The sequence below is a fragment of the Buteo buteo genome, chromosome 4, assembly GCF_964188355.1.
Source record: "Buteo buteo chromosome 4, bButBut1.hap1.1, whole genome shotgun sequence".
NCBI classification, from domain to species: domain Eukaryota; kingdom Metazoa; phylum Chordata; class Aves; order Accipitriformes; family Accipitridae; genus Buteo; species Buteo buteo.
In genome coordinates this window covers 27,219,339-27,234,242 of record NC_134174.1, presented here as the reverse complement: position 1 = coordinate 27,234,242, position 14,904 = coordinate 27,219,339, and the positions used below count along the sequence as shown (strand labels likewise).

The window sequence follows — 14,904 nt, the reverse complement described above, 5'->3', positions numbered from 1 at the left end:
TCATACTGCCCCCAGGAAGAGCCCTGAGCATCCCGTGAGAGAAGGGTTCCCGCTTTGCGGGGGACGAGGGTCAAGAGAAGGGTTCCCGCTTTGTAGGGGACGAGGGTCAAGAGAAGGATTCCCGCTTTGTAGGGGACGAGGGTCAAGAGAAGGGTTCCCGCTTTGCAGGGGATGAGGGTCAAGAGAAGGGTTCCTGCTTTGCAGGGGATGAGGGTCAAGAGAAGGGTTCCCGCTTTGCAGGGGATGAGGGTCGAGGCTTGGCCGTCTTGCTTGGCAAAACACATCGAAGGCTTTCAGAGCCACCTCCACATTTGATTTTCCACCTGTAACCGGTGCCGCCGACTTCCTGCTTCACCAGCCGCCAGGGGTGGGCAACCTGTCTGGTCCTTCCATCCATGGGCTCTTCAGTGATGGCCCTCGGTGAGGCCCGCTAACACCCTCAGAAACCTGGATGTTTGCTTTTGACTTTTACTTCTCTAGAGGCTTCTTCAAACTTCCAGTATCTGCAGTTCAGGAGCTTGGCACCAGAGGGCTCATTAACACGCACAACACCCTAACAAGCCAAGTCTCTGGGTGTAATTTCCCTTAATTCCTCAGTTCTTCTTTGGTTGATCAGAGAGATTTCGGGAGTGCAGCCAAAGTGAAAACTTTTCAATAGTAACTAAAACTAAGAAAGGCCTTCTCTGTTTTCCAGCTTTCTTCATTTTTGTACTTACAGATTAAGTGATGTCAGCAATCTCCACTTGAGATTGATCCTAAGCATCTCCTAATGGAGCCTGAATGTGTAGGGAAATCAGTAACCTTCATGTCAGACACTCCATGGGCAGTCTGTGTCCCTGCTCCCCAACCCCACCGTTTCTCTCATCAGCTACCTGGCTGAACCAGGCAATCCCCGCCAGATACATGAAGCTTTTTGGGAAAGCCTTGGCATCGGAGAGGAAAGAGAAGAGAAGAGAAGAGAAGAGAAGAGAAGAGAAGAGAAGAGAAGAGAAGAGAAGAGAAGAGAAGAGAAGAGAAGAGAAGAGAAGAGAAGAGAAGAGACAAGACTATTTCAGTTGGAAGGGACCTACAACGATCGTCTAGTCCAACTGCCTGACGGATTTAGGGCTGACCAAGTTAAAGCACGTTCTTAAGGGCATTGTCCAAATGCCTCTTATACTCTGACAGGCTTGGGGCAATGACTACCTCTCTAGGAAGCCTATTCCAGTGTTTGACCATTCTCTTGGTAAAGAAACGCTTCCTAATGTCCAGTCTAAACCTCCCCTGGTGCAGCTTTGAATCATTCCCACGCATCCTATCACCGGATACTAGGGAGAAGAGGTCAGCACCTCCCTCTCCACTTCCCCTCCTCTGGAAGCTGTAGAGAGCGATGACATCGCCCCTCAGCCTCCGTGTCTCCAAACTAGACAAGCCCAAAGTCCTTAGCCACTCCTCATAGGACATTCCTTCCAGCCCTTTCATCAGCTTTGTTGCCCTCCCGTGGACACACTCAAGGACCTTCACATCGTTCTTAAATTGTGGGGCCCAGCACTGCACAAAGTATTCAAAGTGAGGCCACACCAACGCTGAATACAGTGGGATAATCACCTCTTTTGACCGGCTGGTTATGCCGGGTTTGATGCCCCCCAGGATGGGGTTTGCCCTCTTGGCTGCCAGGGCACACTGCTGGCTCATACTGAGCCTGCTGTCGACCAGCACCCCCAGAGCCCTTTCTGCAGGGCTACTCTCCAGCCACCCCTCTCCCATAGCACTACAGGTCTGTATTTAGCCAATAAATAGAGTAACTGCTTTGAATTTCATTAGGCCATGTGGGGATGTTGATGAGACAACTGTCATTATAGTCAAAGGAGATCTAGAAAACCCAGCTGACGGTGAAGACAGAGTCAAGCTGAGATCTCCCTATGGTACATGACATGACTTGGTCAACTGAAAACCCGTGTAGGCTGCCCAGAAGACAAGAAACAGGGACAGGTTCAGCTGTCCTGCACATACCTCGGACAACCTCTGGCATCTCAAATGTCACCAGGTGTTTTCATCTGAGCAGCTCACTCCTACCCTCCATTTCCATTAATTAGCATGGGAGCTGAAACAAGCAGCTCACACACAGGTGCACACCTGAATTAAGGAGAGGAATCCCACCTGCTGAGGGTTTGTGGCAGGCATGGGAGGGAGCAAAGTCCCCTTCTAGCCCCAGGACTACAAACCCAGAATGAGATGCCTTGATTGACTCAGCTGAATCGCTTCCCTCAGCTTGGACAAATGCGATCCCTGCCTGTCACTGTCTGGCTGTCCTGTCTTATAATGGGATGAGAAAGATTATTCTCACGCCCAGCCCTGTCTCTGACAGGAGACATCAGTGATTCCTTCAGCCTGGTTCACGGTAGGGCCCCAGGGACGCCCAGAGGGAGCCCAGAAGGAGCAGAGAAGGTGACGCCTTGGGCTGGTCCTCTGCTGCTGAGCTGGGCTCCTGGGACGGAGGGAGCTGGTGGCAAACGAGCAGCGCTGCACAAAGAGAGCTCTGCCCAGGAGCAGCTCCCCTGCAAAGCGCAGCAGGGCTGAGGGCACTGCCTGCAGGCAGCGAGGGGAGAGGAGCGAGGCAGGGAGAGGTTACAGGCAGTGTGGGGTAGGTGGATGCTGAGAAATCGTCACAGTCCTCCACGTGGTAAGTCTGTGCGTGCAGGGCAATGAAGCTGCTGCTCCTGGAGGGATCTCCTAAAGCTGTCCACAACCTATGGCCTCTGCCAGGAGGACTTTCACAGTTTCTCTAGTGTAGAGCAAGAGGATGTGGTGCAGAGCAGGGCTTCCCTGCGGCACCCTCTGAGGGAGAGGTCCCTTTTCCCGGGGTTGACTGCAGGGCTGTGAAGCCGGGCGTGCACCCAGGGGTGCCCAGGGCTGTCCTTCAGAGCAGGGTCCCCGCACCCCAGGGCTCTGCGTGCCGGGGCTCTGCTCCCCGCGGCTCTCTGGGGGGAAGCTGTGGGTGGAAGGAGCAACCCCCGGCAGGGCAGGTCTTTCTGCTGTCGGGAGGGTGCTGCGTGGGCCAGGGCTGCTCGGGGCTCCGCATCACCCCAGGACATTTCCTGGGGGACTTTTTGAGAGGAAAGTCAAAGCAGGGATTACTGTAAAGTTAAAGAGCTTTAAAGGGTCAGGGGTTTTTTTAGTTTCCTACGGTTGCGAGGTGGGGGGAGAGGAAGAAATGGAAAAGGAACTCCTAGGTTTGAAGAAGTCACTGACACTCCGGGACTGTAACTTTGAGTGATCAGTAGATCTGCCAGGAGCCTCCTGAAGTGCCTTCAGCCACTCCTCTGCCTATGGACAGCACCAGCATCAGCTTTGCTGGACCCATCAGGTTTGTTCTGACCTGCCCTTTTCCACCTGCAAGCATGAACATGTGCTCAGCCAGTGCCCTGCAAAAGGCAGGTTTCTTGGAGCAAAGACGAGTGCACAGAGGCTGGGATGGGAGCTCTGAGCCCTGACAGGGCAAAGGCATGGGACAGGGAAACATCTCCCCGGAGGAAAATCTCCAGGCAGCAGGGATACGATCAGAGAATGAGAGGAAACTAAAACCAGAAATGTTATGGGAGGGAGAATTCAGAAAAGTCCGTATCATCCCCTCCAATGCAGATCCCTTCCTCTGAGCAAGACCCTTGCCTCTCTCCCACCCAGCAAAGCCTCTGCCCTCGGGGCTGTGGGGTCCGAACCATGAACCGCTTCCTCTGCAGCCAGAGCTGCAGCAGAGCCGTGGCGCAGCTCTCCAGCATCTCGCCCATTTCCCTCTGAAGAGCACAGAGGCCGAGAGCAGCTGCCCACCAATGTTGATGTCACCCCTTGATGAGATACCATCGTTAGGGCACTTGGCTATCTCCTTGAGGGGTCCTTCCAAGCTGCGAGCTGCCCTCCAGGGTGCAAGTCTGCCCAATAACACCTTTGTGTTATCTGAAAGCCCCATGGAGAAGCGCAGAGATGCTACGACTGAAGAAATGCTGTTGGGTTGGTGAAATGAGCCACGTGTGTCCTTGGCTAGAGGTGGGGTGCTGAGACCTTGAGAAGAGGTGAGACATTTAATGGTCTGCAGTGGATCCCTCTGCTCTCAGCACTGCTTGGTGGCTTTTCAGAGAAGCATATGAGGGCGATGTCTCCCACCCCTACCATTCCCATGAACCCGCTGTTGCAGAGCAGGGCTGACTCCTGGGCACTCTGTCAGCAGAGGCTCTGCTCCTCACGGCGCACTCAGCCAGCAGCAACCAAAGCTCCAACCACGGAGGTGAAGGAAGGTCTCCTGGAAAAGGAAAAGGGGGCGGTGTGTAGCAGGGGGAGAATCCATGAGAAATTCCTTCCTTTTTGCTCAGAGAAGTCTTCTCTAACTTTCTCACTGCCTTTTCCCTCTTGAACAGTGCCCTGAAGCAGCAAATGCCCAACAGCAGCTCCATCACCCAGTTCCTCCTCCTGGCATTCGCAGACACGCGGGAGCTGCAGCTCTTGCACTTCTGGCTCTTCCTGGGCATCTACCTGGCTGCCCTCCTGGGGAACACCCTCACCATCACCGCCATAGCCTGTGACCAGCACCTCCACACCCCCATGTACTTCTTCCTCCTCAACCTCTCCCTCCTTGACCTGGGCTCCATCTCCACCACTGTCCCCAAATCCATGGCCAATGCCCTTTTGGATACCAGGGCCATTTCCTATGCAGGATGTTCTACCCAGGTCTTTCTGTTTGTCTTTGTGATGTCCTCAGAGTTTTATCTCCTCACCCTCATGGCCTACGACCGCTACGTTGCCATCTGCAAACCCCTGCACTACGGGACCCTCCTGGGCAGCAGAGCTTGTGCCCCCATGGCAGCAGCTGCCTGGGGCAGTGGGTTCCTCTATGCCGTGCTGCACACTGCCAATACATTTTCACTGCCGCTCTGCCAAGGCAATGCCGTGAACCAGTTCTTCTGTGAAATCCCCCAGATCCTCAAGCTCTCCTGCTCAGACTCCTCCCTCAGGGAAGTTGGGCTTCTTGGGGTTAGTGCTCTCGTATTTTGGGGCTGTTTTGTTTTCATTGTGCTGTCCTACGTGCAGATCTTCAGGGCTGTGCTGAGGATCCCCTCTGAGCAGGGACGCCACAAAGCCTTTTCCACGTGCCTGCCTCACCTGGCCGTGGTCTCTCTATTTCTCAGCACTGGCATGTTTGCCTACCTGAAGCCCCCCTCCATCTCTTCACCATCTTTGAATCTGGTCGTGGCGGTTCTGTACACGGCGGTGCCCCCAACAATGAACCCCCTCATCTACAGCATGAGGAACCAGGAGCTCAAAGACACGCTGAAGAAGCTGATTCAATCACTTGTCTTTCAGCAGCAATAACCTTTACAAGTCATTTCCAGTTCATCTCAGGAACTGTTCCTCCTCTGCTTTGGGGATTTGGTTTGTGATAATCCTGTTTGTCCAGGAATGTCTGCATCCACTCCACTTCTCCAGTGACATGAACCCAGTCTGTCCGACCCAGAGACCTTCGTACATGTCTCTGGCATGATGTTACAGCTGGTCTCCTGCGTCGCATCTCTGTAATAAAAGGCTCAGTGCCAGTGTCTGGAGGTTGGGCTCTTCTTCCAAAGCTGAAGTCAAAAACAGGCTGAAGAGATTGCCCCTACATGGTGTGGTGCTTGGGTTCTCCATGGGCTCTGGGGAGGAGGGCAAGGAGCGATGTGTTGGGGAAGGAGGCCTGGGCTGTGTGACCAGTGCCCGTGGAGATGGTGAATGATCAGAAGGGATCTCCCTGGGACTGTCTCCCCATGGTTTTCGGGCACCACAGCCCTCTCAGTCTGCAGGGCAGCAGCACCACCTCAGGGCTCTGCGGGGAGCACAAGGAGGGGGCAGGAGTGGACGGCCAGGCCAGCACGGACACGCTCCCATGGGGAAAGGCTCTCTGGGACAGGGGTGTCCCTGGGGAAGAGCAGAGGAGCAACTCTGTGCTTCCAGGGGGAATAAATGACCAGGAGAAACCTACTTCTGCATGCACCAGCTTGGGGCAGGCTGCTCTTTCGCCGGCAAGATGAGAAGAGCCAAGAAGGGACTGGGCCGGGCTGGAAAGTTGGGAGAGGACAACACCAACGTTAGCTGAGCTGTGTGACCATGCAGGGTGAGGATTCACACCAGGGGGTTGTGGTGCACAGCCAGGGCTCGTGGATGGGAGCCGAGACACGCAGGCACAGGAGAGACTGGGCTGGGCTGGAACAATATTTGCAGCTCCGTTGCTTGGCCATCCAAGGGACAGGGTGATGACGGGGCCACAAAGCAGCATCCAGAGGGTGACAGCAAAGACAGGTACAAACAAGGAATTCGTGTGCATTGCCTTCGTTGTGCAGGTATGACTTTGGCACAGGCAAAGCTTACCTGCAGTTGGTTGCAAGGAAAGTCGAGAGGAAAACAGCGAGCTTTGATCGCTCGTTGGAGACCAAGGCTGAACAAGAAAAATGCAGGGCTGCTGCTGAATGGGGACGGTGATTTAGTAACAGCAGACGCAGATGAGGCTGAGGGACTCAATGCCTTCTTTGCCTTCATCTTTACTGAAAAGCTCGCCGGGACCCTACCCTGTGTTAGGGAGAGGGTTCAAGGAGGAGGAGAGCATGTATTGGCAGGAACCTCGTGAAACCCCACAAGGACAAATGCCGGTTTCTGCCCCTGCAATGCACTCACCCTGGCAATGGCACAGGCTGGGAGCATCCTGGCAGGGGAGCAGCTCTGTGGAGAAGGTCTTGGTGGTCAGCGATCTGGACAGGAGGCAGCTGTGTTCCCCGAAGCAAGGCAGGCCAACAGCGTCCTCGGCTGTATGACCAGGAACATGGCCAGGAGATCGAGGGGAGGGATTATCCAGGTTACTGCATCCATATTTCAGATCCTCAATACGGGAAAGACGTTGGCAAGCTGGAGCGGGTTCAGTGAATGGCCCCCAGGTGGGGGGGCCTGTGAGCAGACGCCAAGTGGCCAAGAGGCCAAGGGAGGCTGAGGGAGACCTCATCACAGCCTGCCTCACCTGTGAGGAGGTCACAGAGAATAAAGAGCCAGGCTCTTCGTGATGGTGCATTGTGGGAGGACAAAAACAATGGGTGGAAGGTGGAAGAGGAGAGGTTCAGCCTAGACATAAGGAAAAAAATTTTCACCATCAGCTCAATCAGCTGTTGGGACAGGTCAGCCAGATAGGCCGTGCAGTCTCTGTCCTGGGAGGTTTTTGAAATCCAGCTGGTTCAAGCTCAGGCTGAAACACCTGAGGGCTTTTAATAAAATGGCAATGTTTTCCCACTGTGCCAGAAAGGGGATTTCCGGGAAGCGCGTTAATCATGGGAGAAGAAATATTGATCTCCTTCTGCACTTGCGTTACCACTACTCTATTACACTGTGTGTTTGATCTCCCTCACCTTTCAGGTGTTCCCACCTCTCCTGGTCAAATGACCATCTCTAAAGGCATCTTTTCAGCAGACTATATGGATGCACACCCTTGTATCTCTCCAGATTTCCCTCTCCCCTTGCTCTTTGATCATTCAGATACCTCCAAACTATCTGGTTGCTGCTTTGAGCTTCAGGGAGTTAGAAACTTGCTCCATCTCTGAGAAGCTGAATCAACTCTTGAGTCAACTCCTTAAGTATGTTTGTATCTATCCTTTCCTAGCTCTTGCACTTGCAGCCTGGAGTTGGCCTACAGTTGAGGAGAGTGTTTTAAAGCTTATTAAATTGCATCATGTGTAACTTTTGGGTTTTGGCAATGAGGAGAAGTCCTCCCGTGCCTGTGTGCAGCCAGTTCTCTGAGGAAAGCAGGTGGGAGTTGGTGCCGAGGAGCTGTAACATCCAGCTGCAGACTTCGGTGAAGAGGTCCGATGCAAGGACAAGTGATGCGAAGCCCAGAGGTCCAAACAGAAAAACGCTGGGGTTGGGGAGGTGATGAGCAAGGCTGTCCATAAAGTGTCTGGCCTCAAGGGATTGCTTTTCCTACCTGCCCATAGCTGCTTAGGCGACCCTCTGGATCAATATCAATTGGAGAATGCTGCCATCACTTCTTCTGTAAACAAAGAAAACCAACAAAAAATTACCTTTAAAAGTAAAAAGCCTTTTATCTTAAAAGCTCCTTGAACTCTTCCTCTTTAACTACCATCCTGAAACCTCTCCAATTAGCTGTACAAGTCTTGAAGACTTGAAGAAAACTATGGGAAGAGACAAGGCACCTGAGGGATTCTGCCTTGTAATGAGCCCCATGATGGTTTTGGTGCTGAGTCCATGGATCTGCAATGCTGAGAGGAGATTGCACAAGCTGCTCAAGGAGCAAAGTCAGAAGAAAGTGCTGAAGTTTCTTGGAGTATTAATGAGCCCCACTGAGGGCCATTACCAACACAGCCTCCCCATGGACTCGTTAGAGCAGGAAACTGGATGCAGTGATGGCAGGCAGGCAAAGGCAAAGTGCCGGTGGCTCTGATGCTGAGTAAAGCCTTGGTGTGTTTTATCAAGCCAAATGCCAAGCCCTGACCCCAGCCCCTCAGAAGAGAGATCCTGTCCATCACGCATGGCTCAGGGCTCTTCATGGGCTGCGAGGGGGTGTGATGCCAAGTGAAGGACAACAGTACGACACCTCCCAGCCTGCCCGGGGAGGTGCAAGGAGGCAACGTAACCTCAGCGCCATGAGGACAATGGGTCTCCTCTTAGGCCTTGGTGGCAGAGATATCAGCCATGCTGAGGGGACAAAGACCTCAGCTCTGTCAGGGCCTGTCAGCGTTGCAGGCACCCTTGGCCATCTCCACCATAGGCTGCCATACACTGTCCCATGTGCCTCTTTCCCTGCAGGCTGTAGACATCTGGCACACTTCCCCACCTTGTTCTCCCCCCAGCATGTCCCTACCTTTACTGACACCTCTCCATCCTCACTGGCTGTCCCTCCAAACACAAAATCATGGGCTAACCCAGACTCCCTCCGAGTGACCTGTTGCATCAAAGCGCTACCCTTCAAGTGACGTTTCTTCCTCCTCATGTCCATCTGGCCATCCAAACCTGCCGTTACTTGTGGTTTTCCTTTCTCGTGCTGTCTCCCGTTACCAAATATCACGCACTCAACTCTGAAACTAACCGTCAAGCTTTCTCAAGTTACTGCTGTACTTGCCTGAGCCTCCACTTCACCAGGCCAATGAAGCCCCCACGTCTCAGCCTTTCCACACACGGTCCCTAATCCCATCTTGGCAGACCTCCTATGGGCCCACTCCAGTTCCTCCCCGCTCCTCCAGAACAGGGACCCCCACACTGGGACACACTATTCCAGATGTGGCCACACCAGTGCTCAGTCGGGGGCAGGGAGGGGGGTGACAACTCCCCTTGCCTGGGTGGCTACGCTCCTCCCAGTGCAGACCAGTATGCACATGGCCATACTCATGTTTACACCACTGCCCTGTATGGCATCCCTCATAATGCCCAGGCCCGTCTCCGCAAGGTTGCTCCTCACCCACTTCAGGTCCAACCCTGCCTTCATGTACGGGCTTGTTTTACCCCCTAATGTAGTGTCGTGGTTTAAGCCCAGCCAGCAACTAGGCACGACGCAGCCGCTCGCTCACCTCCCCCCACTCAGCGGGATCGGGGAGAGAATTGGGAAGAAAAAGTAAAACTCGTGGGTTGAGATAAGAACGGTTTAATAGGACAGAAAGGAAGAAAATAATAATGATAATAATAACAATAATAAAATGATAATGATAATAATAATAATAGAATTGGAATATACTAAACAAGTGATGCACAATGCAATTGCTCACCACTCGCCAACCGATGCCCAGTTAGTTCCCGAGCAGCGATCCACCCCCCCCAGCCAACTCCTCCCAGTTTATATGCTAGGCATGATGTTACATGGTATGGAATATTCCTTTGGCCAGTTGGGTCAGCTGCCCTGGCTGTGTCCCCTCCGGCCTTCTTGCTGCCTGGGCATGAGAAGCTGGAAAATCCTTGACCTTAGACTAAACACTACTTATCAACAAGTGAAAACATCAGTGTGTTATCAACGTTCTTCTCATACTGAACCCAAAACATAACACTATACCAGCTACTAGAAAGAAAATCTAGTGTATTATCAACATTCTTCTCATACTGAACCCAAAACATAGCACTATACCAGCTACTAGAAAGAAAATCCATCCCAGCCAAAACCAGGACACTGATACATCAGCAAAGAGGGTAAACAGTAGGTGGTGGTATAAAGCCACCACATTAGAAATAAGTAATAGAAGAAGGTGAAGGTAGTGCACAAGTAGGAGAATTAAGGGCAGTTGTTGTAGCAGCACAAAACGCAGCAAAAGTTATCTATGTCGACTCCTGTGCCAGGTGACACACAAGGGCTCTGTCAATGGGAAGCCCCAAACTGGGAATTTAGTAGATCCCCAGTTTGGATAACCGAAGACTGGCAATTACTGTTAGATACAGGGAGACAAGTGCCATTTAAACTAGGGTGGGTAAAAGCCCATGTAAACAATGATCAACCAGCCACAAAACGGAACCAAAAAGTGGATGAGTTAGCCAGAATTAGGGGAATAAAAACAGGAGGTACGCCAGATCCTGAATGGTACCGACTGGGAGAATGGCTGCATCGGAAATTAGGCCACACAGGCCGAGAATCACTTTATTTTGCAGCCCAAAGCCAAGGTTGGCCTCTAAATAGGAAAATATGTGAAACCATCTGTGCTGGTTTTGACTGGGGTAGAATTAATTGTCTTCACAGTAGCTAGTACGAGACTATGTTTTGGATTTGGGCTGAAAACAGTCTTGATAATGCCAAGATGTTTTCGTTATTGCTGAGCAGTGCTTACACAGAGCCAAGACCTTTTCTGCTTCTCGTACCACCCCACCAGCGAGTAGGCTGGGGGTGCACAAAAAGTTAGGATGAGACACAGCCGGGACAGCTGACCCCAACTGACCAAAGAGATATTCCAGACCATATGATGTCGTGCTTAGCATATAAATCTTGGGGGGAGATGTTTGGAGTGATGGCGTTTGTCTTCCCAAGTCACCATTACATGTGATAGAGCCCTGCTTTCCTGGAGATGGCTGAACACCTGCCTGCCCATGGGAAGTGCTGAATGAATTCCTTGTCTTGCTTTGCTTGTGTGCACAACTTCTGCTTTACCTATTAAACTGTCTTCATCTCAGCCCATGATCTTTCTCACTTTTACCCTTCCAATTCTCTCCCTCATCCCACCGGGGAGGAGGGAGCAAGCGGCTGCATCGTGCTTAGTTACTGGCTGGGGTTAAACCGCAACACCATCCTTACAGAATTCTCCCAATGTAAATTGAAATTGCAAACGGATCACCCTTCTAAAACACCACCCCTACACATTAATAAAGGAAAAACCCTATGGTCAACATGTCAAATTGATTACATTGGACCCTTTAAACCCTCCTCGGGATATGGGTACATTCTCACAGGAGTAGAGGTCACCTCAGGCCTAATTATGGCAACTAAATGTCAGAATGTTAATGGTCAGAGCACCATTAGAGGATTATCCTCTTGGTTTTCAGGCCTACCAACCCCTGATGTCATCCAAAGTGACAATGGCTCACATTTTTCCAGCAAGGAAGTGCAGGAATGGGCAAAGCAGGAAGAAATTTAATGGGTATTCCTTACCCTCTACTACCCTCAATCAAAGGGGATAGTAGAAAGAGCAAGTAAATGGACTATTAAAAAGAAGCCTTAAACCACATGAGCCCCACTGGTGCAGTCATATGTTTGAGCTACGGCCTAGTCGTGGTGATACTGCTCAGTTTAGGGCTAAACATGATGAGTTGACCTTTAAGGAGGACCAGTACTGGACAGCTTCACTATGCAAGCCTGATTACTTTGTATAAACAATGCGTGCTTTGCTGCCGACTATGCCCTTGAAGAAGGAACTAAAGACTGATAAAAGGAAACATCCTGCTCCAGAAGGCACCGAAGGCTGGATGATTGCCAAAGAAGCATGAACTAAGGGAAAGGGAAAGGCGGCAGGGGGAGATCATGACCACCAACTCAATTCAAGGCTGGAAGAACTTGCACCCCATGACTGCAAGGAGCATGTGTGCTAATTTACATAGCAAGTGAGGTTAATTTAAATATAACCGGGCAATACTAGATGAGATGGTGACTACTAACCAATGAACGTGAATTTAGGCAGGTTTTTACTAATCATGTAACAGAATAAATACCTTTTCTTTGGTGTGGTGTGCTAGCTTTGTGGAGTTACGACCTGGCACCTATCTCTGCGCAGACATGAAATAAATATCTCGGCTCTGTGTGTAGGATTGGCTTATTGCACACTGGGTACTGAACCCCACTTGTGGGACAACACTGGGATACCTGATTGCCTAAAGTGATTCACCAATTAAAGAATGGATACAGTCTAACAGGGAGCCCAGTGACTCGTGCATTCTTTCCATCAACATCTCACGGAGCACCCCATCAGATGAAAAGATACACCCCACTGCCCTTCAAGCACAGCAACCTGTTATGGTAGACTTACCACAAATTGGCACTGTTCCACTGACACCAACAAAACCCCACAGCCCTCCGGCCTAGGAAGCAGAAGACAACAATGGAGCTAAACATGGTATTGGCACCAGGTGGATACATCCTAGCCACTAACTAGAAGGGGAAACCAGTCCAGAAAAACCCCACCAAGACTTGTGTTGTTTTCTCTTTCCAGGAACGATACCGGGAATGATACCACACAGCACGCCTCCCCTGGAGATTGGGTCAACCATCGGAGGATTGCTTATCCTTCTCGCAGGAGCAAGCATCGCCAGCATGGACCAAATTCAGCTTGTATGTCAACAAGCTCGACACATGGGGTGGAGACCCTCACCTCCTTTATTTGTGCTAATCAATATGGTAACTGTAATATACTCTGCACCATACATGTTTCCATTTGACCCGAATACAGGAATATTGGGAAAAGCCAGCACAAAATCTTACAATGGCAATCACTGGTAATCACATAATGGTAAAAGCAAATAAAAGTTACCTTATTTCTGCTACACCAGGTGACAGATCTCTATTGAATGCAACGTAACAAATTATTTAAAGGGAAATACCTATGTGGTCATCAAAAGGACAAATCAAGCTTGATCAAAAAGCAGAACAAACCACTTCTCACGCCCCTATTGTATGGTTAGCTTCTTTGTTAGTGACACAACTGTGGAAGCAGTATCCCTGTGGGCAGATACAGGAAAAAATAATGGAAATGGACTATCCTTAAAGATCATGCTAACACCTATTCCCAGACCTCACACTACTCCAACAGCTACCCCTACGGACTATCAATCTACTCCCACAACCGACCAAACTACATACCCACTGACTTCTAAAGGTGGACCCTATGCCATCAAATATACAGGCCAGCAACAAGTGCTATTTAATCCACCAGGGTCCCTCAGACAAGTGGAACTATCAGTGCGGGTTAATATCTCTGCAATTAAACATACCTGCTCACCATTCCTCAATACATCTTATACAGGCTGGTTAGCATGGTTGAATGGGGGAACCCTCACCTCCCCAAAATCATCAAGGAGAGATGTGACTGGCATCCCTCGGACAGGACAAGGAGTATTAAGCACCACAGACGCTGAATTTTTAGCAAACAAAGTAAGCTTGGCAACAAGTGATTTGCATAAACCAGAACACCCATTACGATCTTTGACGGCACTGGGAACTAGTCAATGGCTTTTAGCTGATACGTTGCCTAAGTGGGAAAGAATTAATGAGAAAGACCACCAACTAATTGTAGATGCATTTGGCGTTGCCCAGAATAATGTGTCTCCAGCTCTTAGCTGCACCCAAGCTCAGTTACAGGTGCAAACTACCGTAGCAGCAATTACAAGGGAAGGCGATGAGGACACCTTGCCCACTGAGATTCAAAAGGTAATTTGGGATAATGCAACCCAATGTGAAAAGGATTTCCAATCTTGCTGGTATTTGGTTAATTTCATTTATGATCCCACCAACAGTAAAGCCACAGCTTTTGTTTTAGCAATACACAATGCTTCGCTGTGGACCATATACACAATCATTGCGCTGGGATGAAATCACCATGGAACTGTACTCTATCCGTTAGAACACAGAGTATGGGCCCAACAAAACGGGAACAAATGGCAAACCATTGATGTTGATGCATGTGTTGTATGGGAACAACAGGGATTTATCTGTGAAAGTAATACCATTAGGACCCAAGACATTTGTCTTGACACTGAACAAAATATTCGTCATTTTGAAATACATCCTGATGAAACCCCTGAAACCGTACTCATGTATGTTGGAAACGGATGTGCTTGTATGAGAACCCTTTGTGATTCCATATTTATAGACAACACCACTGTAGGCATATGCAATCACTCAAATACCTGTATTTGTAGTTTTACTGAAATTATGGAATATAACTTTAACTACCCAGCTCCTGTCACATCCCACCAATTGCTGCCATCTAACTACACATTGTATCAAGATTTATTGCCTACCCCCATTGGAATGAATCTCACATTGGTAAGAAAGCTGTTGCAGCATGATGACCCGTGTCAATTGCTAAAACGAATTTGGAACAATGGACAGAGAACCCTGACTATCATCCATCATAATGCAAAGAGGATACACTGCATCCTAGAAAAAGTGAGGAAAGACAGAGAACATCACTGGTGGGAAACCCTCCTTGGATGGTCACCAACAGCAACTGGACCTTTGAATTTCATTTTACATCCAGTTAGAATTGCAGAATCAGCATCACTGAGGTTGGAAAAGACCCTAAGATTGTCACATTCAACCATTACCGTAAAACTGCAAAGTCCACCACTAAGCCATGTCCCCACATGCCACCTCTACACGTCTTCTAAATACCTCCAGGGACGGTGACTCAACCCCTTCCCTGGGCAGGGTTTTCCAGTGCT

General features: G+C 50.2%; 1 protein-coding gene across 1 annotated transcript; it reads left to right on the top strand.

Annotated features, from left to right (window-relative positions):
- Positions 1-4,407: 4,407 nt before the first annotated feature.
- Positions 4,408-5,343, top strand: LOC142030591 (olfactory receptor 14C36-like). The gene has a single exon (XM_075026844.1). The coding sequence runs from the start codon at positions 4,408-4,410 to the stop codon at positions 5,341-5,343; it is 936 nt and encodes a 311-aa protein (XP_074882945.1).
- Positions 5,344-14,904: the final 9,561 nt, after the last annotated feature.